A 25934-nucleotide genomic window follows, 5' to 3' on the forward strand; every position below is an offset into this window, starting at 1 on the left:
GGCAGGGTCAGTGACCAGGAGTCTGGGCAGGGTCAGCGATCAGAGGTCAGGCCGGGGTCTAGAGGTGCTGGGGTCAGACCCCGCCAAACCCCAGTCACTGAGCCCCGTCGGGGTAAGGGACCAGGGGTCAGTGAGCAGAGGTCAGGCCAAGGTCAGATAGGGGGGGTCAGTGACTGGGGTCAAGACTGACCATGGGATGGACTGGGGTCAGACGGGGGTCAATAACCAGGGCTCAGATTAGGGTCCAGACGGACCGCGTCCCAGGATCCCAGGCACAGAGCCAACCTCGTACCGTGACCTGTCTCCTCCACAGAATGCCGGGGACTTTATCTGCACCGTGTACCTGGAGGAGAAGAAAGCCGACTGCGAGCTGAGTCTGAAGGTGCGTCTGGCGTGTATCGGTTTATTGGTTTATTATTGTCACGTGTACCAAGATGTCATGTGCCATCCAGACAGATCATTCCATATGTAGTACATCGAGGTAGAACAAAAACAGAATGCAGAATATATTGAGACCCAAGAGATTCTGCAGTTGCTGGAATCTGGAGCAACACACCTGATGAAGGGTCTTGGCCTGAAATCTCGACTGTTTATTTCCCTCCATGGATGCTGCCTGACCTGCTGAGTTCCTCCAGCACGTTTTGTGTGTTGGTCCAGATTATATTGTTACAGTCACAGAGAAAGTACAGTGCAGGCAGACAATAAGGTGCAAGGCCGTGACGAGGTAGATTGTGAGGTCAAGAGTCCGTCTTTATTATACAAGAGGTCCGTTCAAGAGTCTGATAACAGTGGGATAGAAGCTGTCCTTGAGCCTGGTGGTATGTGCTTTCAGGCTTTTGTATCTTCTGAGGATGTCCGGGGTGGGTGGGGTCTTTGATTATGTTGGCTGCTTTCCCGAGGCAGCGGGAAGTGTAGACAGAGTCCATGGAGGGGAGGCTGGTTTCTGTGATGTGCTGAGCTGTGTCCACAACTCTCTGCAGTGTCTTGCAGTCCCGGGCAGAGCAGTTGCTGTACCAAGCCGTGATGCATCCGGATAGGATGCTTTCTATGGTGCATCGATAAAAATAGGTGAGGATCAAAGGGGGCACATCAAATTTCCTTAGCCTGCTGAGGAAGTAGAGCTCAAAGATACTCCATACTGACCCAAAAATATTCCAGCAATATATAGAATTCCCATTAGATAAATAACTTATCAATCTTACATGTGGATTTCAGAATAACTCACCAGTAACCCACTTTTCTTCGTAGTATTTGATCTTTGTTTTGTCTTTGCAGGAGTTGCCTCAAGGTAAATCATACGTTAATCTATTTACATTTGACACCAATCCCATTTTATTCTCCTCGCATTCCCATCAACTCCCCCCAGATTCCGCCACTCATCCGCACACTAGGGGCAATTTACAGTGGGCAATTAGCACACCGGCCCTGCACACCTTTGAGATGTGGGAGGAAACTGGAGCACCCGGGGGAAACCACACGGTCGTAGGGAGAACGTGCAAACTCCATACAGGGAGCGCCGGAGGTTGGGATCGAACCTATCTGTGAGGCAGAGGCTCGACCAGCTGTGCTGCTCTTCCGACCGATCTCTGTCTTGAATATATTCAGTGCCTTTGTCTCCACAGCCCTCTTGGGTAGAGAATTCCAAACATTTCCAACCCTCTGGATGAAGAACTGATCTGTGTTCTGAATGGTCCATCCCTTGTTCTTATTCCCCTGGAGAAACATCAACTCCACATCCATCCTGTCAACCCCCTTAAGAGTTTCAATGAGACCACCTCTCATTCTCTCTCTGTCTCTCTGCCCTCAGGTCCCAGCCACCATGACTGCCCAGGAGTTGACCAACGACGTTTTGTATCTCCGCAAGCTAATTACCAAGGAGAAGGACAACTGGTGTTGCTTTGAGGTGATCGACAGGGAGGAAATGGGTCAGTTCAGTTGCTTTATTCCACGTTTTCGACCCCCTGTCCGCTGGGGGGAACCTACACTGTAATCGGAAATAAAACAACAGGAGGTGCTGGAAACACTCAGCAGGTCAGGCAGCATCTGTGGAGAGAGAAACTGAGTTAACTTGCTCTGAATTCATCTGGTGACCAATCCAGTTCTCTACTTCTGAAAGCTCAGTGGATATTATTGGATTAGAGGTATAAGTCTGTATAAAACCTTGGTTAGGCTGCACTTGGAGTATTGTGTGCAGTTCTGGTCTCCTCTTTAAGTTGGTAAATTGTTTATTATTGTCGCATGTACCGAGGTACAGTGGAAAACTTTGTTTTGCATGCCATCCGTACAGATAATTCATCACATCAGTGCATTGAGGTAGTACAAGGGAAAACAATAACAGAATGCAGAATAAAGTATTACAGTTACAGAGAAAGTGCAGTGCAGGCAGACAATAAGGTGCAAGGCCATAATGAGGTAGATTGTGAGGTCAGGAGTCCATCGTATCATACAAGAGGTCCGTTCAATAGTGAGTGGGATAGAAGCTGTCCTTGAGCCTGGTGGTACGCGCTTTTAGGATTTTGTATCTTCTGCCTGATGGGAGGGGGGAGAAGAGAGAATGTCCGGAGTGGGTGGGGGTCTTTGATTATGTTGGCTGCTTTATCGAGACAGCGGGAAGTGTAGGTGGTGAAGGATGCAGAGGCTTTAGGAAGGGTACAGAAGAGGTTCACCAGGATGTTGCCTGGATTAGAGGGTGTGAGCTATAAGGAGACGTTGGACAGACTTGGGTTGTTTTCTCTGGAGCGGTGGAGGCTGAGGGGAGACCTGATAGAGGTTTATAAAATTCTGAGAGGCACAGATAGAGTAGTCAGTCAGAGTCTGTTTCCCAGGGTGGAAATGTCAAATACTAGAGGGCATGGGTGGGGGAAAGTTTAAAGGAGATGAGCGGGGCAAGTTTTTTTACACAGAGTGGTGGGTGCCTGGAACAGGCTGCCGGGAGTGGTGGGGAGGCAGATAGGATAGTGGGGTTTTGGATGTTTTTAGATAGATGTTTGAATTTGGAGGGATATGGATCATGTGCAGGCAGAAGAGATTTAGTTTAATCGGACATTGTGGGATCTCCTGCATTGAGGATGTAGAAAACTTGAGCACAGCAGTATTCCACACACAGCAATGAGATGGTAATTGGTTTATTATTGTCACATGTACCGAGATACAGTGAAAAGCTTTTGTTCACATGCCATCTAGACCGATCATTCCATGCATAATTAGAAAGAATGTATTGGTATTGGTTTATTATTGTCACTTGTACCAAGGTACAGTGAAAAACTTGTCTTACAAACCGATCGTACAGGTCAATTCATTACACAGTGCAGTTACATTGAGTTAGCACAGAGTGCATTGAAGTAGTACAGGTAAAAACGATAACAGTACAGAGTAAAGTGTCACAGCTACAGAGAAAGTGTAGTGCAATAAGGTGCAAGGTCACAACAAGGTAGATCGTGAGGTCATAGTCCATCTCATTGTATAAGGGAACCGTTCAATTGTCTTATCACAGTGGGGTAGAAGCTGTCCTTAAGTCTGGTGGTACGTGCCCTCAGGCTCCTGTATCTTCTACCTGATGGAAGAGGAGAGAAGAGAGAATGTCCCGGGTGGGTGGGGTCTTTGATTATGCTGGCCGCTACACCGAGACAACGAGAGGTAAAGACAGAGTCCAAGGAGAGGAGGCTGGTGTCCGTGACGCACTGGGCTGTGTCCACAACTCTCTGCAGCTTCTTGCAGTCCTGGGCAGAGCAGTTGCCGTACCAAGCCGTGATACATCCAGATAGGATGCTTTCTATGGTGCTGTAGCCACCTGGACTCACAGAACTCGAACCGCCATTGGCGGCCACGGGCACAAGCGCGGCGTAGACTAACTGTGGGGCGGGCCTCCCGGCAGGGACCTTACATCACGTCCGCCGGAGAGGCTCTCGGGTACTTTTGCGAGTGCACGCGTTTTGCTTCTCTCACTAAAGTGTGCTCCGGTCCAGCCTCCACGTCTCTGCGTTTTCTACCACGCGCCGCGTTCGGCTACATTTGGTGACCCCGACGCTCCCAGACGGCATCTGGAACCCGCGACATGAATCCCAACGACTCGCACAACGCAGTCTCGCTCAAGCTGCCGATTCTCTGGGCCACTCAGCCCCACGTTTGGTTGGAGCAGGCTGAGGCCCAGTTCAGTATCAGAGGCGTTACAGCCGACACCATGAGGTACTACTACATGGTCAGCGCACTTGACCAGGACGTGGCAGGCCAGATCATTGACTTCCTGCACCGTCCACCTACGGAGCACAGGTACACTAAGATCAAGGCGCTCCTCCTCCGCTCTTTCGGACTCTCCCGCCGCGAACGAGCTGCGCGGCTTCTGTGCATGGACGGCCTGGGCGACCGCAAGCCATCCGAGCTGATGGACGACATGCTGGCGCTCATGGATGGCCATAAGACCTGCCTTCTATTCGAGCAGCTGTTCCTTGAGCAACTGCCAGAGGACATTCGCCTCCTCCTCGCGGGTGAAGATTTCAGTGACCCGCGCAGCCTCGCGGCCAAGTTGGACATTTTGTGGCAGAGTAAGCAGCGGGGAGCGGCTTCCATCTGCCTAACCACAACTGCGCAGCCTAAGGCCAAGACCCCACAACTGAAACCGCCGAGACCCACAGGGGACAAGGATGAGAGTTCGGATCAATGGTGCTTTTACCATCAGAGGTGGGGGCCAAACGCGTGCCGCTGCTGTCCACCGTGTGCCTTTCCGGGAAATGCCGGGGCCGACCGTCGCTAATGGCTTCGACGGCTGGCCATTGCGACAGCCTCCCGTTCCTCTGGGACCGACACTCCGGGCGACGTTTCCTGGTGGACACTGGGGCTGAGATCAGCGTCCTTCCCCCCTCAAACATGGACACCTGTACCGTGGCCCCAGGCCCCGACTTCACCGCCGCGAACGGCACCACCATCTGGATGTATGGCTTGCGTACCATCCAGCTGCTTTTCGGCCCCAGCTGATTTACCTGGACCTTCACGGTAGCAGCGGTGTCACGGCCATTACTAGGGGCTGATTTCCTACGGACCAACCGTCTTCTGGTCGACCTGAAGGGCTGGCGTTTGGTCCACGCTGAGACGTTGCAGATCTTTCAGCTCGGAGAAGCCCAGTTCCCGGCCCTCCACCTGGACTCCGTCACACTCTCGGGTGACGAGTTCGCCAGGGTGCTGGCGGATTTCCCCTCCATCATCACCCCACAGTTCTCCACTACCGCCCCCAAGCACGGCGTGCAGCACCACATTCCCACGCAAGGACCACTGCTGCACGCCCCGGCCCGTAGGCTTCCACCTGACAAGCTCTGCCTCGCCAAGGAGGAGTTCCGGAAGATGGAGGAGATGGGGATCACCTGCCGCTCGGACAGCCCTTGGGCATCTCCGCTGCACATAGTGCCCAAGTCCACAGGAGGTTGGAGGCTCTGCGGGGACTACAGGAGACTTAATGACGCCACAACTGCTGACCGATACCTGGTGCCTCACATCAAGGATTTCACAGCCAACCTCCACAGGGTGACCATCTTTTCAAAAATCGATCTGGTCCGGGGGTACCATCAGATCCCTGTGCACCCCGACGATGTGCCCAAGACAGCCCTCATCACCCCCTTCGTGTTGTTTGAATTCCTAAGGATGCCCTTTGGCCTCAAGAACTTTCCACTCAGACTTTCCAGAGGCTTATGGACTCGGTGGGGTGAGGCCTGGATTTCGTCTTCATCTACCTAGACGATATCCTGGTAGCCAGCAAGTCACGCAAAGAGCACGTGGCACATTTGCGCCAACTCTGCCAGCGCCTGAGCGACCACGGACTGGCAATCAACCCGGCGAAGTGCCAGTTCAGGCTGCTGGAAATCGACTTCTTGGGCCACAGGGTCAACCAGCAAAGAGCCATCCCTCTGCCGGACAAGGTCCAGGCCATCCGCCAGTTTCCCAAACCCAGCACGGTCAAGGGCCTGCAAGAGTTTGTGGGGATGGTAAATTTCTACCATCGGTTCGTGCCGGCGGCGGCGCGTATCATGAGACCCTTGTTCGGTCTGATGGCCGGCAAGGCCAAGGAGGTGGCATGGGACGCGGAGTCCATGGAAGCTTTTGAGCAGACCAAAGAGGCATTGGCGAAGGCGGCCCTTCTAGTACACCCTAGAGTCGATGTACCCACGGCGCTCACAGTCGACACTTCCAACACGGCGGTCGGCGGAGTCCTGGAGCAGCTCGTTGAGGGCCACTGGCGACTGCTCGCCTTTTTCAGCCGACACCTGCGACCGCCGGAGGTGAAGTACAGCGCTTTCGATAGGGAGTTGCTAGTGCTCTACCTAGCTATCCGGCACTTCCGGTATTTCCTTGAAGGATGGGATTTCACCGCGTATACGGACCACAAGCCCCTCATCTTCGCCCTTGCAAAGGTATCAGACCCATGGTCGGCTCGGCAGCACAGGCACCTCTCGTTTATTTCAGAGTTCACCACAGACATCCGCCACATCGCGGGGAAGAACAACGTGGTCGCCGACACGCTGTCTCGTCCCCACATCCACTCAGTGACCACCTCAGCCACAGGGGTTGACTACACGGCGCTGGCGCAGGCACAACAAGCAGACACTGAGATCCCGGCCTATCGCACTGCCGTTTTAGGACTCCAGTTGGAGGACATCCCCGTCGGCCCAACAGCGGTTCGGCTCATGTGCGACACGTCTACTGGCCGACCTCGGCCTGTGGTACCAGCAGCGTGGAGGTGGCGGGTGTTCGACATGCTACACGGCCTGGCCCACCTGTCCATCCGGGTGTCTATCAAATTGGTAGTGGACAAATTTGTTTGGCACGGTCTGCACAAGCAGGTTGGACACTGGGCCAGGACCTGCGTACAACTGCCATACCGCCAAAATCCAGCGGCATGTGAAGGCTCCCCTCCAGCAGTTCCAACCGACGCTCAGCAGGTTTCAGCACATCCACGTAGACATCGTCGGCCCCCTGCCCGTCTCCTGGGGCGCCAGGTATATCTTCACCATGGTCGACAGGTTCACCAGATGGCCGGAGGCCTTGCTGCTAGCGGACACGTCCACTGAGTCCTGCGCCAGGACGCTCATCGCTAACTGGATCGCCAGGTTCGGACTCCCAGCAGACATCACCTCCGACAGAGGGGCACAGTTCACGTCAGGGTTGTGGACAGCATTGGCGCAGCTTCTGGGCAACCCGGTTACACCACACCACGGTGTACCATCCACAGGCCAATGGCTTGGTTGAGCGGTTCCACAGGCACCTCAAGTCAGCCCTGATGGGGCGCCTCAGAGGGCCCAACTGGACAGATGAGCTTCTCTGGGTTCTACTGGGCATCCACACGGCCTCCAAGGAGGACCTGGGCACCTCCTCGGCAGAGTTGGTTTACGGCACCCCCCTGACGGTCCCAGGCGAGTTCGTGCCAGAGGCCCAAGGTCTAGCAGGGACGCCGGCGGAAGTGCTGACGAAGCTGCGGGACAAGGCGGGGAGCCTGGCACCGGTTCTGACCTCCAGACATGGCACTACACCGTCCTTTATCCCCAAGGATCTCCGTTTTCATTTGCAGGGGCATGCGCAAGTCACCTCTGCAGAGGCCGTATGAAGGACCCTTTAAGGTGATCCGGCACAACGGATCTACGTGTGTCATGGAGGTGGGTGGCCGCGAGGAGACCTTCACAGTGAACTGCCTCAAACCGGCACATTCGGACATTGGGCAGCCCGTGAAGGTGCCCTCACCGCGCCGGCGGGGCAGGCCACCCAAGAAGGACACATAGACTGAGGGTCCCACGCCCCTGATGGACATTTCTGGGGGGGTGGTGTAGCAGCCCGGACTTGCAGAACTCGAACTGCCATCGGCGGCCGCGGGTGCATGCGTGGGAGCATGGCGTAGACTAACTGCGGGGTGGGCGTCCCAGCAGGGACCTTACATCACGTCCGCTGGAGAGGCTCTTGGGTAGTTTTGCGAGTGCGCGCATTTTGCTTCTCTCAGTAAAGTGTGCTCCGGTCCAGCCTCCACGTCTCTGCAGTTTCTTTTCTGCCATGCTCCGCGTTCGGCTACAGTGCATTGATAAAAGTTGGTGAGAGTCAAAGGGGACAAACCAAATTTCCTTAGCCTCTTGGGGAAGTAGAGGAGCTGGTGAGCTTTCTTGGCCGTGGCATCTATGTGATTTGACCAGGACAGGCTGTTGGTGATGTTCACACCCAGGAACTTGAAGCTCTCAAATCTCTCGACCTCAGCACCATTGATGTAGACAGGTGCATGTACACCGCCCCCTTTCCTGAAGTCAATGACCAGCTCTTTTGTTTTGTTGACATTGAGGGAAAGGTTGTCGTCATGACACCACTGGGGTGGGAGGGGTCCTGGATTATGTTGGCTGCTTTCCTGAGGCAGTGGGAGTGGGTGATGGTCTACAAATGTTGGTCGAGGCTTGAACATTGGCCTGAGGTCCAGTCTTTCTCCAGACAGTTGCTGTGGGATCTCCTGCATCCCACTGGGATAGATGGCACTGGCTAGACTTCATGCTTGAGGCAGCATCTCCAACAGTGAGGCACTGTCTGTACCACAGTGGAGGGACAACCTGGAATTTCATGCAACACACAATCTGCTGGAGGAACTCGGCGGGTCGAGCAGCATCCGTGGGGGGGAAAGGGATTGTCGACGTTTCTAGACCTGAAACGTTGACTGTCCTTTCCCCCTCCGCAGATGCTGCTCGACCCGCCGAGTTCCTCCAGCAGATTGTGTGTTGCTCCAGATTGCAGTGTCTGCAGTCTCCTGTGTCTCATGGAATTATTTGCTGTGAAATGAGGCTTAAATCCATTGGGATCCAGGCAAGAGAGGACTGTGGAGCCCACCCGTTTTGTTGGGGTGTGGGTGGAACTCTCTCGCAGAGGGAAGAGCTGAGATGGGTTTGCGGAGGAGTTGATCAAACAGTGGAGGGAAGAGAGGGGCGTGGGGAGGTAGGAATGGGGGAGAGGGGAGTGGGAGGGTGGGAATGGGGGAGAGGGGGGTGGGTGGGAATGGGGGAGCGGGAGGGTGGGAATGGGGGAGAGGGGAGTGGGAGGGTGGGAATGGGGGAGAGGGGAGTGGGAGGGTGGGAATGGGGGAGAGGGGAGTGGGAGGGTAGGAATTGGGGAGAGGGGAGTGGGAGGGTGGGAATTGGGGAGAGGGGAGTGGGAGGGTGGGAATGGGGGAGAGGGGAGTGGGAGGGTAGGAATTGGGGAGAGGGGAGTGGGAGGGTGGGAATGGGGGAGAGGGGAGTGGGAGGGTAGGAATTGGGGAGAGGGGAGTGGGAGGGTGGGAATGGGGGAGAGGGGGGTGGGTGGGAATGGGGGAGTGGGAGGGTGGGAATTGGGGAGAGGGGAGTGGGAGGGTGGGAATGGGGGAGAGGGGAGTGGGAGGGAGATGGGGAGGTTGGGGAGATTGAAATGGGTGGGGATGGGGAGGTGGGAATGGGGTGGTGGTGGTGGGAAGGCGGGGGCTGAGGAGGAGGAATTGGAGAGATAGGGATTGGAGAAAGGAGTGGGAGAAGGACGTTCCCGGGACCGGAGGCCTTGAGTTATAAGGAGATGCTGGACAGGCTGGGGCTGTTCTCCCTGGGGTGACGGAGGCTGAGGGGTGACCTTATAGAGGTTTATAAAATCTTAAGGTGGGTGGTCACGGTCTTTTCCCCAGCGTAGGGGAGTCCAAAACTAGAGGGCGTAGGTTTGTGAGAGGTGAGAGATTTAAAGGGGGCGTGAAGGGCAACTTTTTCACCCAGAGGGTGGTGGGTGTGTGGAACGAGCTGCCAGAGGAAGAGGTGGGTACAATTACACTGATTAAAAGTCACTTGGACAGGTACACAGAGAGGAAAGGTGTAGAGGGATATGGGCCAAACACAGGCAAATGGAACTAGTGTAGATCGGCAACTTGGTCAGCATGGACGAGTTGGGCCAAAGGGTCTGTTTCTGTGCTGTATGACTCGTACTAACCTCTCATTCCACACCCTGTGTTAAGGACGTCGTTTGGTCTGCCCCTCTCACAGTGTCCCCATCTCTTCCAGAGCGCCCCCTCCATCATACGGAGAAGGTGTTACCCATCCTGCACTCGCTGGGTGCCGACAGCTACATGGTGGTGAAGAAAAACACGGCCATAGAAACCATGCTCATGTACCTGGGTAGGTCTGGCCTTGGTTACTGAGCCCCGGGTTACAGAAGGACGCAGGGTCTCTCAACACCGGGTTGGAAGCCCCTATAGGGGAGACCGGAGGAGGTCCTGAACTGGTTTGACTAAAGGGAGAAAAAATGAAATCGGAGCAGGAAAAACCATTCGGCCCCTTGTTCTGCTTCTGCATCCCTACAGGATGCCTCACTACAGGAAGGATGTAGAAGCCATAGAAAGGGTGCAGAGGAGATTTACAGGGATGTTGCCTAGATTGGGGAGCATACCTTATGAAAACAGGTTGAGTGAACAGCCTTTTCTCCTTGGAGCGACGGAGGATGAAGGGGGACCTGATAGAGGTGTATAAGATGATCGTGTGGATAGTCAGAGGCTTTTCCCCAGGGCTGAAATGGTGGCCACAAGAGGACACAGGTTTAAGGTGCTGGGGAGTAGGTACAGAGGAGATGTCAGGGGTAAGTTGTTTACTCAGAGAGTGGTGAGTGCATGGAATGGGCTGCCGGCAACGGTGGTGGAGGCGGATACAATAGGGTCTTTTAAGAGTCTTTTGGATAGGTACATGGAGCTTAGAAAAATAGAGGGCTATGGGTAAGCCTAGTAATTTCTAAGGTAGGGACATGTTTGGCACAGCTTTGTGGGCCGAAGGGCCTGAACTGTGCTGTAGGTTTTCTATGTTTCTATGCATCCAATAAGATCATGGGCAAGAGGGTGCAGAAGAGATTCACCTGGATGTTGCCTGGATTAGAGGGTATTAACGATAAGTTGGACAAACTTGGGTTGTTTTCTCTGGAGCATCAGAGGCTGAGGGCAGACCTGGTAGAAGTTCATAAATTTACGAGAGGCGTAGATAGGGTAGGCAGTCAGAGTATTTTTTTCCCAGGGTGGAAATGTCAAATGCTAGCGGGCACAGGTTTAGGGTGGGAGGGGGAAAGTTTAAAGGAGATGTGTGGGGCAAGTTATTTACACAGAGAGCAGTGGGTGCCTGGAACGGGCTGCCAGGGGTGGGGGTGGAGGCAGATACGATAGGAGTGTTTAAGAAGAGTTTAGACAGACACATGAATGTGCAGGGAATGGACCATGTGCAGGAAGAAGTTTAATTGGCATCATGGTTGGCACAGACATGGTAGGCCGAAGGGCCTGTTCCTGTGCTGTACTGTTCTGCGGATGATCTCTGACCTCAGCACCACTTTCCCACGCTATCCCCAGTCCCTTGATTCCCTTAACATCCAAAATCATTGATCCCTGTCTTCAACATCCTCAGTGATCGAGACTCCACAACCTCTGGGGGAGGCAGATTCACCCCCTCTGGGTGAAGACGCTTCTCCTTACTTCAGTCCTGAACAGCCGACCCCTCATTCTGAGACTGAGCCCGGTGTTGAGACTCTCAGCCAGGGGACACACTATCCCCACATCCAGCTTAAGCCCTGTGAAAGTTCTGTATGCTTCAATGAGATCACCTCACATTCTTCTCAACCGTGGAGAGCACAGCCACAATCACAAGGTCTGAAGCTCGACACCATTTAGGACAAAGCAACCCACTCGATCGGCACCCCATCCACCCCCCTAAACACCCCCTCCCTCCACCACCGGCGCACAGGGGCTGCAGTGTGCACCGTCTACACAACGCACTGCAATTACTCACCCAGGCTACTCCGACAGCACCTCCCAAACCCACCTCCTCTCCCACCCACAAGGACAAGGGCAGTGGGTGCAGGGCAACACCACCACCTGCAGGTTCCCCTCCCAGTCACACACCGTCCCGACTTGGAAATATCTCGCCGTTCCTTCACCGTCACTGGATCTGAATCCTGGAACTCCCTCCCCAACAGCACCGTGGGAGCCCCTTCACCAGAAGGACTGCAGCGGGTCAAGGAGCAGCTCATGGGGGCAGTTACGGATGGGCAATAAATGCTGGTCCAGAGCCAATAAATTAAGGGGAAATAAATATTCCCTGACTGGGAGTTTCTACTTCCTGGGACAGGGAGGTGTTCCTTTGGTGGGGTGGTTTCATTGATGGGCGGGTTGCTGAGGTGAGGTGGAAGTGAGTCCTGGAAGGAGAGGTGGTTCTTTGACCAGAGGGTATCCTGGGGTGGGAAAGGGGTCCTGGGGCAGGAAGGAATCCTGGAGAGGCTGAGTCGGGGCAGAGGATGGGGCGTGAGCTGATAACCGTGGAGGTTGGAGGAAGAAAGTTAAGAGGAGACACAAGGAGGGTGCCGTTGAGGAGGGTGTGATTGGCTGGGGTGGGGGGGAATGGTGAATTCAGGTCCACCCCAGGTTGTTCCTTCTCTGGTGAGGTGGTGATGTCCATGCCGTCCTGCACAGAAACCCTGCTTTACACACTGGGCACTTCAGGGTCATTTGCGATGGAGGATGTCTAGTCCTCAGGAGGTGGGTAGGTTTCCAACCTTGGTGGGATCCATGGTAGGACGGAACTGTCCCCCTCTTCCCTTAGTGAAGGGACTGTGATACCTGGAGGTACCTTCTCTGGCCGAGGGGGTGAGGCACTTCTGCCCCAGGGTCACTGATCTGCACAGGCTCCTGGTCGTCAGTTCCCCTGCAGTCTCACCCCTCCCTCTCTCTGTGACCTCCTCTGTCTCTACACCCACTGAGGTCTCAGTGCTCCTCCACCTCCTGACCCTTGCTTGTTCCACCCACATGTAATCACCCCTCCCGCCCCCACTACCGACTGTGTGACAGCTACCTGGGGCCTGAGCTCTTGACAACCCCCCCTCCCTTCCCTCTCCCCCTTCCCTCCCCTCCCCTCTCCCCTCTCCCTTCCCTTCCCTCCCCTCCCCTCTCCTTTCCCTCCCCTGTCCCCCCTGCCTCCATCCCTCTCTGACTCCCTCTCTCACTCCCCCCACTCCCCCTGCTTCCCTCTCTCACTCCCCCTCCCTCTCTCGCTCTCCCCCACTACCTCTCCCTCCCTCCCTCCCTCTCACACTCCCCTGCTCACTCCCCTCTCGCTCCCCCTCCCCCCATGATCCCTCTCACACTCCTCTGCTCGCTCCCCCTGCCTCCCCCACTTCCCCAACCCCTCTCCCCCTGCCTCCCCCCCTGCTCCCCCCACCCCCCCCACAACGATCCCTCTCTCACTCCCTCCCTCGCTCCCCACAGGCAGTAAGGTTGCGGATCAGAAGCACGGGATGGTGAGGTTCCGGGAGGAACGGAAGCTGGGCCTGGGCACCGGGAGCTTCAGCGACCGTTACTTCATGCTGACCGACGGCATCCTCCGACTCTTCAAGGAAGTGAGGGTGAGTGATGGTGGGGCGGGCTGGAGGGAGGGAGGGAGGGAGGCAGTTCTCTCACTCCAGAGGAACATCGCAACCCGGGGAGGAAGGGAAAGCTCACCTCCGTCTGGGATCGACGCACATCGTTCCAGTCAAAGCCAGGGGCAGGAGGGAGGAGTCAATATGGTGGGCCAGCCATTGACTGAGCAGCAGACCGGAAGGGGCTGAATGGCCTCCTCTGGTTCCTCTTCCTCGTATCCTATAGCTGAGCTTTGTCTTGCCTTGCAGAGTAACAAGCCGGACAAGGAGTGGCCCGTCAAGAGTCTAAAGGTCTACCTTGGCGTGAAGAAGAAGCTGAAACCACCGACATGGTAAAGGGGGATCCAGTCAGTAACACCCAACACTGGCCACTCGGCCCCACTTCTCCCCTCTGACTCCCATTCTCCTTCCCCCTCCACGTCCCCCTCCACCCTCCCCATCTCTTGACATACGTGGGTGGGAGTGGTTTCAATCGTAGCATGATGTTCCCGGGGAGACTGGGGAGAGTGGGCTTGTGGCATTCTGGAGGAAGGGAATGAAGGCGGCGAGCTGGCGGAAACGCTCAGCGGGTCGGGTGGTATCTGCGGGGAGAGGGGCAGTCGCCTCTGTTTTCCCTCGGCTTTCCAGCATCTGATGGTTTTTGCCTTTTGGCTGATCAGGGGGTAGTGGGAGGTGGTCCTGAGGTGGGGGGAGTGGGAGTGGTCCCGGGGTGGGGGGGGAAGAGAATGGGAGGTGGTCCCAGGGGGAATTGGGAAGTGGTCTCGGGAATGGGAGGTGGTCCCAGGGAGAATTGGGAAGTGGTCTCGGGAATGAGAGGTGGTCCTAGGAGGGATGCAGAGAATGCCTGGGTCTTGGTGGAAGACTCTGAGGTCTCTGTCGTCACGCTGGAGAGAGCAGAAGCTGAGGGCACCATTGTGGGACAAGGGGCTGCCCACCCAGGACTGAGGTGGGCGGCACCATTGTGGGACAAGGGGCTGCCCACCCAGGACTGAGGTGGGGAGGAATTTCAGCAGAAGGCTGCTGAACCTCTGGAACTCTCCACCCCCGGGAGCCGTGGAGGTTCAGTCGCTGAGGATCTTCAACCTGCCTTGAAAGAAGGGACAGATGAGCAAGGAATCGTTCTACATCAGGCAGTCTGGGTCCCGGGCTCCGGAAATCCCTTCCTGGACTGCCTCGCTCTCCTCCCTTAATGTGCTGTGTGAGGGGTGAGCAGTGAGTCTCTCTTCCCTCCCTCTGGCTCAGTATCGACCCTTTAAAAAGTGTCACTGGTGCTGAATTAATCCAGTTATTGTCATTGAGAGATGGGGTTATAGAACACAGAACAGTACAGAACAGGAACAGGCCCTTCGGCCCAAAATGTCTGTGCCGACCATGATGCCAATTTAAACTAATCCCATCTGCCTGAACATGGTCCGTATCCCTCCACTCCCTGCCTGTTCATCTCTGTCTAAATGCTTCTTAAATGTCACTATCATATCTGTTTCCAACACTGCCCCTGGCAGCCAGTTCCAGGCACCCACCCACTCTGTGTATTGGAATCATGCCCCATACATCTCCTTTAAACTTTCCCCTCTCACAAATCTGGAAAAGATTCACCAGGATGTTGCCTGGACTTGGGGGCCTGAGTTACAAGGGGAGGTTGCATAGACGAGGACTTTATTCCCTAGAACGTAGGAGATTGAGGGGTGACCTGATTGAGGTGTGTGAGATCGTGAGGGGCATTGACAGGGTGAAAGCACACGGTCTTTTTCCCAGGGAGGGGAAGCTAAAAACAAGGGGGCATAGGTTTAAGATCAGAGGTGAGAGATTTAAAAGGGACGTCAGGGGCAGCTTCTTCACGCAAAGGGTGGTGCGTATTTGGAACGAGCTGCCAGAAATACTGGTCGAGGCAGGCACATTAGCAACATTTAAAAGCCATCTAGATAAGTAATGGTTAGCATAAAACCATTACAGCACCAGCGACCCGGGTTCAATTCCGGCCGCTGTCTATAAGGAGCTTGTACGTTCTCCCCATGTCTGCGTGGGTTTCCTCCGGGTGCTCCGGTTTCCTCCCACATTCCAAAAATGTACGGGTTAGGAAGTTGTGGGCATGCTATGTTGGCGCCAGAAGCGTGGCGACACTTGCGGGCTGCCCCCAGAACACTCTACGCAAAAGATGCATTTCACTGTGTGTTTCAATGTACATGTGACTAATAAAGCAATCTTACCTCACATGGATAGGACAGTCAAACAAAGAGAGAAGAAGTCTGCAAGAACTAAACCCGAGTGCAAAAAAGAACTCATGCGGTCAGGCAGCATCTGTGGAGAGGGAAGCAGTTAATGCTTCAGCTCAGGACCTTTTTTTTCGTATTCATTAAAGGGATTTGGGCCAAATGCAGGCAGATGGGACCAGCTCGCTGGCCAACATGGTCGGCACGGGCTGAAGGGCCTGTTTCCGTTCTATGTGACTCTATCCCCACCACCATCTGAGATTTCCACCCTGGGGAAAAGACTCTGTCTACCCTATCCATGCCTCTCATCATTTTATAAACTTTGTAGGTCACGCCTCAGCCTCCACCGCTCCAGAGAAGACAATCCAAATTTAGAACATGGAACAGCACAGCACAGGAACGGGCCCTTCGGCCCACCGTGTCTGTGCTGACCGTGATGCCAAATGAAACTAAACCCATCTGCCATCAGATTTCTGAACGTCCATGAACACTACCTCGTTACTCCTCTTTTGCACTTATAAATAGTAATTTTTACGCCTTGCACTGTACTGCTGCCGCAAAACAACAAACTTCACGACATATATCAGTGATAATAAACCTGATTCTGGTTCAGCCTGTACATGTCCACATCCTTCCACTCCCTGCCTGTTCATGTGTCTGTCTAAATGCCTCTTAAATGCCACTATTGTATCAGCTCCCACCATCTCCCCTATCCACGCCCCTGTTGATTTTGTACACCTCTATAAGGTCACGCCCAGTTTCCTACGCCCCAGGAATAAATCACAGCTTGCCCAACCTCTCTCTATAATTCACGCTCTGGAGTGGGAGGGGAAAGTTTTAAAGGGGACATGGGGGCACATTTTTCACACAGAGGGTGGTGGGTATATAGAATGAGCTGCCAGAGGAAGTGGTAGAGGTGGGTACGATTAAAAGACATTTGGACAGGTCCATGGATAGGAAAGGTTTAGAGGGATATGGGCCAAACGCAGGCAAATGGGACTAGCTTAGATGGGCACTTTGGTCAGCATAGACCAGTTGGGCTGAAGGGCCTGCTTCCGTGCTGTATAATTCTATGACGCTATACCTACTTGACCTGGCACATACCGGTTTAATCGTACGACAGACCTGTGACAGTGTAGCACTCCATCAGAACTGGCAGCTGGGGAATCAGCAGGAGGCAGAGATAGATTCGACAGCCAGTCTCTTTTTCCCAGGTTGAAGTGTCTGATACCAGAGGGCACGCAATTAAGGTGAGAGGGGGAAAGTTCAAAGGGGGTAAGTTTTTCACACAGAGAGCGGTGGGTGTCTGGAATGTGCTGCCAGGGATGGTAGTGGAGGCAGATACAATAGAGGTGTTTAAGAGGCTCTTAGATACGTACATGGATGTGCAGAGAATGGAGGGGTCTGGACATTGTGTAGGCAGAAGGGATTAGTTTAGTTAGGTGTTTAATTACTAGTTTAATGAGTTTGTCACAACATGGTGGGCTGAAGGGCCTGTTCCTGTGCTGTACTGTTCGATGTTATGGGATTAGGTCTTCAAGGTGAAACACAATTCCCTGACCCGCTGAGTTGGTCGAGGGTGTGACTCACCGAGAGTTGACGGTGAGGGACAGGAGTGGTACCTGGCAGCCTGTGAGCTGGCTGCATTAACCCAGGGTGAGGGGGCAGTGTCCGACAGTGACGTGTCTCTTGTCTTCCTTCAGTTGGGGATTCACCGTCATATATGAAAACAAAGAGAAGCACGAGAGGCAGCAGTGGTGAGTGACCATCAATGCCCAGAGCAGTGGCGTCTCGGAGAATCCCCCAGACCCCGCGGACAGGCTCTGATAGATCCCACCCTGTAACTCACTCCCTACACTGGCACTGTGTGGCGGGGCGGTGTGGAGGGACCTTCACTCTGTGTCTGAGCCCGGGAGTGTGTGGCGGGACGGTGCGGAGGGACCTTCTCTCCGCGTCTGAGCCCGGGCGCGTGTGGCGGGACGGTGCGGAGGGACCTTCTCTCCGCGTCTGAGCCCGGGCGCGTGTGGCGGGACGGTGCGGAGGGACCTTCACTCCGCGTCTGAGCCCGGGCGCGTGTGGCGGGACGGTGCGGAGGGACCCTCACTCCGCGTCTGAGCCCGGGCGCGTGTGGCGGGACGGTGCGGAGGGACCCTCACTCCGCGTCTGAGCCCGGGCGCGTGTGGCGGGACGGTGCGGAGGGACCCTCACTCCGCGTCTGAGCCCGGGCGCGTGTGGCGGGACGGTGCGGAGGGACCCTCACTCCGCGTCTGAGCCCGGGCGCGTGTGGCGGGACGGTGCGGAGGGACCCTCACTCCGCGTCTGAGCCCGGGCGCGTGTGGCGGGACGGTGCGGAGGGCACGGACTCCCTGAGTGTGGTTACTGACGGGCACCGTGCTGTGTTGCAGGTATCTGTGCTGTGACACACAGATGGAGCAGAGGGAGTGGATGGCAACCTTCCTGTATGTCCAGGTAACAATTCTACTTCTGTTGACCAGTTGAAACACTAACACCACCCCCCGCCCCACAAAACCCCCAACCCCTCCCTCACCCTACAATCCGACCACTTGATAGTAATTTCAGACTCCATCACCCACACACCCCGCCCCCCCCCACTTTTCCCATCTGCCGTCCCCACCTCTCTTGCTTGGTTCCATGCTCCACCTATCAGACTTCACCATCTGCAGCCCTCTGTTACCTCCACCTCGCACCTCCCAGCCTCTGTCCCTATCTCCACTCCCCCCTCCTCACCTGGATCCACCTATCACCTGCCAGCTCTTGCTCCACCCCTTCCCCTCACCTCTTTGTACCGGCTATCTCCCCTCTACTCTCCCAGTCTAGATGAAGGGTCTCGACCCAAAATGCTGACCGTCCATTTCCCCCCACAGATGCTGCTCGACCCGTTGAGTTCCTCCTGCATTTTGATTAAGGTTCCTGTGATGCGACGGCCTGGTCAGTTACCCGCAGGGTTTGGTGGTTCTCAGGACCCTGTCCAGTGGCAGTGCAGTGGGCAGGTGGTGGGGAGGGTCAGCAGCTTTACATTCCTGGGCGTTAACATCTCAGATGACCTGTCCTGGGCCCAGCACACAGATGCAATCACAGGGAAGGCGCACCAGCATTCTTACTTTCTTAGGAGGTTAAGGAGATTCAGCTTGTCACCGAACACACTAACAAACTTCTACAGATAAACTGTTGAAAGTATCCTGACTGGTTGCATCACGGTCTGGGACGGCAATTCGAACGCGCAGGAATGTAAGAAGCTGCAGAGAGTAGCGGACTCTGCCCAATACATCACAGGCACATCCCTCCCCACCATCGGGAGTATCTACAGGAGGCGCTACCTCAAGAAGGCAACATCCACCATCAAAGACCCCCACCATCCGGGCCGTGCCACCTTCTCGCAGCTCCCATTAGGCAGGAGGTACAGGAGCCTGAAGTCCCACACCACCAGGTTCAGGAACAGCTACTTCAACTGGCAAAAACCCTAATCACTACCTCAGTGTAGCAACACTGGGACCACTTTGCACTACAATGGACTTTTCTAATTGTGTTCTTTCTTGTACATGTATAATTTATGTTTTTCTTGTGAATGTCAGAATTTCAGACTTAGATGACATGGATTTTTTTGTTTTGCGGCAGCAGTACAGTGCAAAGATATAAAATCACAAAAATAAATAGTGCAAAAAAACAGGAATAACGAGGTAGTGTTCACAGACTGTTCAGAAATCCGATGGCGGAGGGGAAGAAGCTGTTCCTGAATCATTGAGAGTGGGTCTTCAGGCTCCTGTACCTCCTCCCCGATGGTAGTAACGAGAAGAGGGCATGTCCCTGGTGGTGAGGGTCCTTAGTGATGGATCCCTTGATGCTATGTGCCTGTGATGTTGCTGCGGGTAAGTTTTTCATTGCACCTGTGCACATATATCCTTGTGCGTATGGGACAATAAGCTTGACCTTGATAGTGACTTGACTTGGTCAGGTGTTGGGCTCCGCTCCCTGTTGCTGAAAGCCGTAACATTCTCTGCCTGTTCCTCTCCTCAGCACGACGGCATCATCTGGCCCTCGAATTCCGTGTGCTCCCGGAGCTCCCGCCAACCCTCGGAATCCAGGCTAGGAAACGTCTCCCTGATCCCGTTACGGGGCAGTGCCAATGAAATGAGGAACAGCGTGGCTGCTTTCGCTTCTGACCCACTCTCCGTGAGTTTTTTTTCACTTATTCCTTCCCCAGGATCCAAGCGTCACCAGTAAGGCCAACATTTATTCCCCATTCCTACTTGCCCTCGACAGAGCAGAACTCCTGCACTTTGTGGACTTAATTGCCCCACCACTGGTGACTGTACCTCCAGCTGCAGGAGAGATCTGAGTTCTGGATTCCACTCCATCGCTCCACCTTCCCCTTGAACTGACCTTTCGATCATCTTATGTTTATTCCTAATGATTCATCTTTTGGGATCTAGCCATCTGTTGCAAGACCAGCATTTATTGCCCTTTCTTCATTGCCCTTGGGTAGGTGGAACTGTTTCACTGCAAACCTCGTGGGTAGGTCTGGACTCACACACAGGCCAGACCCAGTGAGATTCCAACCACTCTGCTGAAGGGAATTGGAATTGGTTTATTATTGTCACACGTACAGAGATACAGTGAAAAACTTTTTTTTGCATGCCATCCAGACAGATCATTCCATCGAGGTAGTCAAAGGAAAACAGAGTGCAGAATATAGTGTTATAGTTACAGAGAAAGTGCAGTGCAGGCAGACAATAAGGTGCAAGCATCACGATGAGGTAGATTGGGAGATCAAGAGTTCACCTTTCAGCGTGAGAGAGGTCTATTCAAGAGTCTGATAACAGCAGGATAGAAGCTGTCCTTGAGCCTGGTGGTACGTGCTCTCGGCTTTTGTATCTTCTGCCCACCGGGAGGGGGAGAAGAGAGAACGTCTGGGGTGGGAGGGGTCCTTGGTTATGTTGGCAGCTTTCCCAAGGGTGTTCATGAACTGGATGAGGTTTCATAACCATCTGTAGTTTTAGAACATAGAACAGTACAGCACAGGAACAGGCCCTTCCGCCCACCACGTCTGTGCTGAACATGATGCTGAAGTCTCTTCAGATTTAGGATCTCTCCCTTCCCTGCATCTTCATGTTTTGTTGTTATTACTACTAGTGAACAGAGTTTTAAAACAATAATTCCAATTTATTAACTAAAATTAAATTCCACAGTGGCTGTGGTGGGATTTGAACTTGGGGCTGTAGATTGAGCATAATAAGTAGAAATGTGAAGGCTATTTGTTCCCTCGCTCCTGCTCTCCCATTCAATAAGATCACAGCTGATCGACTACATCAGCACCACTTTCTTGCACCAAAGTTGTATCCCTCAATTCCCTTGACATCTAGAAATCTGGTGATCAATTGTTTGTCCAGGTGTCTGGCAAGTGGTTTATTCTTGTCACCTGTACTGAGATACAGTGAGAAGCTTTGTTTAAAGATAAGGTATCTTTACTAGTCACATGTACATCGAAACACACAGTGAAATGCATCTTTTGCGTAGAGTGTTCTGGGGGCAGCCCACAAGTGTCGCCACACTTCCGGCGCCAACATAGCATGTCCACAACTTCCTAACCCGTACGTCTTTGGAATGTGGGAGGAAACCTCTGTTCACTAGTAATGATAACAAAACGTGAAGATGCAGGGAAAGGAGGGATCATAAACCTGAAGAGACTTCAGCATCGTGTGGCCACCTCTACATTAGTGAGACCAAACGCAGACTAGGTGACCGTTTCACAGAACACCTGCGTTCCGTCCGTAACCGCGATCTGCATCTCCCCGTTGCCAGTCACTTCAACTCCCCCTCCCACACTATCACTGATATGTCAGTCCTCGGCCTCCTCCACTGCCAGGAGAATTTCAAGCGCAAACTGGAGGAACAGCACCTCATCTTCTGTCTTGGAACCTTGCAGCCTAACGGCATGAACATTGAATTCTCCCACTTTAAGTAATTCCCCCACCCCCCCAACCATGCCTCTTTTTTTCTTCCCTTTCCTAGCCTCTCTTTTTTCTACCCCCCCCCTTTCTCTCTTCTTACCTTTGACCCATCCCCTGGTGGATCTGCTCTCCCCTCCTCCCCCACACCTGCCCATCACTATCTCTTACCTGCATCTACCTACCACCACCCTGTGCCCACCCCACCTCCCCTCTTTTGTCCACCTATCACTGCTGTTTTTCCCTCCTATATATTGGACTCCCCCTTTTCCTATCTACAGTCCTGAAGAAGGGTCCTGACCTGAACCGTTGACCGCCTGCTTTTCTCCACGGATGCTGCCTGGCCTGCTGAGTTCCTCCAGCATCATCGTGCTTTTCATCAGGGTAGATGTTGAGATGTTTTCACCAGTGGGAGAGTCTGAACAATGGGACATAGTTACAAAATAAGTAGCCATTCATTTAAAACTGGGGTATATTGAAATTTCTCCTCAGAGGCTGGTGAACCTCGGGAATTCTTGGCCCCCGAGGGTGTTGGAGGCCAGATCATTGGATACATTAAAGGTGGAGATAGATAAAAATTTGAAAGATCGGGGAATTGAGGGTTATGGGGAACTGCTGTAGACGAGGAGTTGGGGCCAGTGTAGATCAGACATGATCACATTGAACAGTGGAGCAGGCTTGAGGGGCCGAGTGGCCTGTTTTTCCTATTTTCTGACCCCTGGCACTTTTCCCTGCAACTGCAGGAGATGAAACATTTGTCCTTTCACCTCCTCCCTCACCACCATCCAGGGACCTAACAGCCCCTCCAGCGGAGGCAAAGTTCGCATGTACCTCCTCCAACCTCAGCTACAGCATTCAGTTTGTAGATGGCACTCAGCAAGATCAGCTGTATCGAGAGACCCGACCACACCAATGTGGCTACTGCCACATACATTGCCCCATGAGGGGTCTTTATGGGTGTTGGAGGCAGAATGGTTGAGGGTGGGTTCTGGAGACAGAGGTCCCAAGAACAGTCCCTTTGAGATTCTTGAGGCAGGTCTCCCAAGAGATGTAGAATATCTTGTCAAGAGGAAGAAAGAAGCTTATCCAAGGTTTAGGAAGCAAGTATCAGACAGAGCTCTGGAGAGTTACAAGGTAGCCAGGAGGGAGCTTAGGAATGGACTTAGGAGAGCTAGAAGAGCGCATGAGAAGGCCTTGGCGAGTAGGAATCAAGGAAATCCCCAAGGCGTTCTACACGTATGTGGAGAATAGGAGGATGACTAGAGTGAGGGTAGGACCGATCAGGGATAAAAGAGGAAACGTGCCTGGAGTCGGAAGAGGTAGGGGAGGTCCTTAATGAATACTTTGCTTCAGTATTCACCAGAGAGAGAGACCTTGACATTTGTGAGGATGCCGTACAACAGGCTGATACACTAGGGCATGTTGACATGAGGAAAGAGGGTGTGCTGGAACTTTTGTGAAACATTAGGATAGATAAGTCACCAGGGCCAGACAGGATATATCCAAGGTTATTAAGGGAAGCTAGAGAAGAGCTTGTTGCACCTTTGGCAATGAGCTTTGCGTCCTCACTGGCCACAGGAGTAGTGTCAGATGATTGGAGGGTGGCAAATGTTGTTCCTATGTTTAAGAAAAGGAGTAGGGATAACCCTGGGAATTACAGACCAGAGGTCTTACTTCAGTGGTGGGCAAATTACTGGAGAAGATCTTAGACAGGATTTATGGGCATTTGGAGAAGCATAGGCTGATTAGGGAAGTCAGCATGGCTTTGTGAGGGGCAGGTCGTGCCTCACGAGCCTGAATGAATTGGCAAAGCACATTGATGAAGGTAGAGCAGTGGATGTGGTGTACATGGATTTTAGTAAGGTGTTTGATGAGGCTCATTCAGAAGGCTCATTCAGAAAGTCAGGAGGCATGGGATCCAGGGAAGCTTGGCTGTGTGGATTCAGAATTGGCTCGCCCATAGAGGGCTGTTGTAGATAGAGTGTATTCTGCCTGGAGGTCGGTGAGCAGTGGTGTTTCGCAGGGATCTGTTCTGGGACCACTGCTTTTTATGATTTTTATAAATGACTTGGACGAGGATGTGGAAGGGTGGGTTAGTAAGTTTGCTGATGATACAAAGATTGGTGGTGTTGTGGATAGTGTAGAAGGTTACTGTAGGTTACAACAGGACATTGATAGGATGCAAAGCTTGGGCTGAGAAGTGGCAGATGGAGTTCAACCCGGATAAGTGTGAAAGGATACACTTCAGAAGATTGAATCTGAAGGCAGAATACAAGGTTAATGGCAGGACTCTTAGCAGTGTGGAGGAACAGAGGGATCTTGGGGTCCATGTCCATAGATCCCTCAAGGTTGTCACGCAGGTTGATAGGGTTGTTAGGAAGGCCTATGGTGTGTTGGCTTTCATGAGTCACGGGATTGTGTTCAAGAGCTGCGAGGTAATGTTAGAACTCTAGTCAGACCACACTTGGAGTATTGTGTTCAGTTCATGTCACCTCATTATAGGAAGGATGTGGAAGCATTAGAGAGGGTACAGAGGAGATTTACTAGGATGTTGCCTGGATTGGAGAGCATGTCTTATGAGGATAGGTTGAGCGAGCTAGGGCTTTTCTCTCTGGATGAGAGGTGAGTTGATAGAGTTGTACAAGACAAGAGGCATAGATTGAGTGGACAGTCAGACTTTTTCCCCAGGGTGACAATGGCTAACCTGAGGTGGCATAATTTTAAGGTGATTGGAGGAAGGTATAAGGGGGATGTCAGAGATAAGTTTTTTTTAAAATTACACAGAGTGATGGGTGTGTGGAACACACTGCCAGCAGAGGTTGTGGGGGGCAGATACATTAGGGACCTTTAGGACTCTTAGATAGACACATGAATGATAGAGAAATGGAGGGCTATGTGGGAGGGAAGGGTTAGATGGATCTTAGATCAGGATAAAATGTCAGCACAACATTGTGGGCTGAAGGGCCTGTACTGTGCTGTAATGCCCTATGTTAAGGGTCTCCTTGAGGTTCAAGGCAGGGGTCCAAAGTAGTGTCTCCTAGATCACACAAAGCCACATCCCAAAGGGGAGGGATCAGCCCATTGCCACTCCTTCCTCTATGCCAGGGGCTGTTGTGACTCCCTAGCATGGGAAGGGGAGCGGTCAAGAGACTACAGAGGTTGGGTGGGGTGCTAATTCCACAGAGGGGTGCAGGTGATAGTGACAAACTGTTCCCAGGTGATTTGTGACCAATTGTCTTCCAGATCTTTAAGAAGGTATGAAATCTCGGCCTCAGCTCAAGGTGAGGACAGAAAATGGCCTATCACTGACCCCTGACCCAATGCACTGCTTCTTTTAACTTGATTTGCTAATGCTTGATTCAAATAACCGACCACTACCCAACTTGAACGTAGTCGGTGACTGAGTCTCAATAACCCTTTGGGATGGAGAGTTCAGAAGACAAGAGATTCTGCAGATGCTGGAATCTGGAGCAACACACAAACGGCTGGAGGAACTCAGCAGGTCAGGCAACATCTGTGGATGGAATTGGACAGTCAATGTTTCAGGTTGGGACCCTTCATCTCATCAGTCCAATCTGGGAAAAGAAATTCCTCCTCTTCTCCATCTTAAATGGGCAAGCCCTGGTTCTGTAACCACCCCCCCGCCCCCCAGTACTAGATCCCCCTACTGGGGGGAACATCCACTCTGCATCCACCCTGTCGATCTCCTTCAGAATCTGAGATGTTTCAATCAGATCACCTCTCGTTCTTCAGTGAGTGTAGACACAACCTGCTCAACCTTCCTTCGTATGTCAACCCCTTTGTCCCAGAAGTCAATCCAGTGGACCTTCCCTGCACCGACTCCAATACAAATACATCCTTCCTCAAACACAGAGTCCTGATCTGTATGTAGTGCTCCAAATATGGTCTCCGCAGCACTCTGCATCAAAGCTTTGCTGCCTTTGTACTCCATATCCCTTCTGATAAAGGCCAACATTCCACCGGAAATTCCAACTTCATGTAACCCCCACCCTGAGCTCCTTTCTCTCCTCTTGATCCACCCAGGTTCTCACCCCTCTTTTCCCAACCCCAAGTCTCAGCCCCCCTGTCCCATCTGCCTATCACTCACACACTTATCCTACTGGGTTCTCTATCTCCTCCCCCAACCGTTCCCACCTGCCCACCCTCTCCCTTAGCTCGGTCCACTCATCACCTTCCCTACCGATCAGATCCGCAGCCTCGTGTCTCCACCTATCATCTTCCAGCCTCTGTCGTTACCTCCACCCTCCCTCTCCCAACTTTGATCTCTCTCCATCTGTCTCTACCTCTCACCCACCAGCCACTGTCTCCCAACTCCATCTCCCCAACCTGC

General features: G+C 53.2%; 1 protein-coding gene across 2 annotated transcripts in view; it reads left to right on the forward strand.

Moving 5' to 3' along the window:
• The window catches only part of LOC127575703 (arf-GAP with Rho-GAP domain, ANK repeat and PH domain-containing protein 1-like), an 82965-nt gene that overhangs the window by 54826 nt on the left and 2205 nt on the right, over positions 1-25934 (forward strand). Inside the window, exons 21-29 of one of the 2 annotated variants that reach the window (XM_052025681.1) lie at positions 314-382; positions 1808-1925; positions 10026-10139; positions 13256-13392; positions 13657-13739; positions 17321-17374; positions 18023-18086; positions 19653-19808; positions 24827-24864. In XM_052025681.1, coding sequence (XP_051881641.1) covers positions 314-382; positions 1808-1925; positions 10026-10139; positions 13256-13392; positions 13657-13739; positions 17321-17374; positions 18023-18086; positions 19653-19808; positions 24827-24844 — 813 coding nt within the window. In that variant the 3' untranslated portion in view covers positions 24845-24864. The remainder of the gene's footprint in view (positions 1-313; positions 383-1807; positions 1926-10025; positions 10140-13255; positions 13393-13656; positions 13740-17320; positions 17375-18022; positions 18087-19652; positions 19809-24826; positions 24865-25934) is intronic. The other variant, XM_052025680.1, reaches the window with a different exon arrangement.

This window comes from Pristis pectinata, chromosome 11, assembly GCF_009764475.1.
Source record: "Pristis pectinata isolate sPriPec2 chromosome 11, sPriPec2.1.pri, whole genome shotgun sequence".
Taxonomy (NCBI): Eukaryota; Metazoa; Chordata; class Chondrichthyes; order Rhinopristiformes; family Pristidae; genus Pristis; species Pristis pectinata.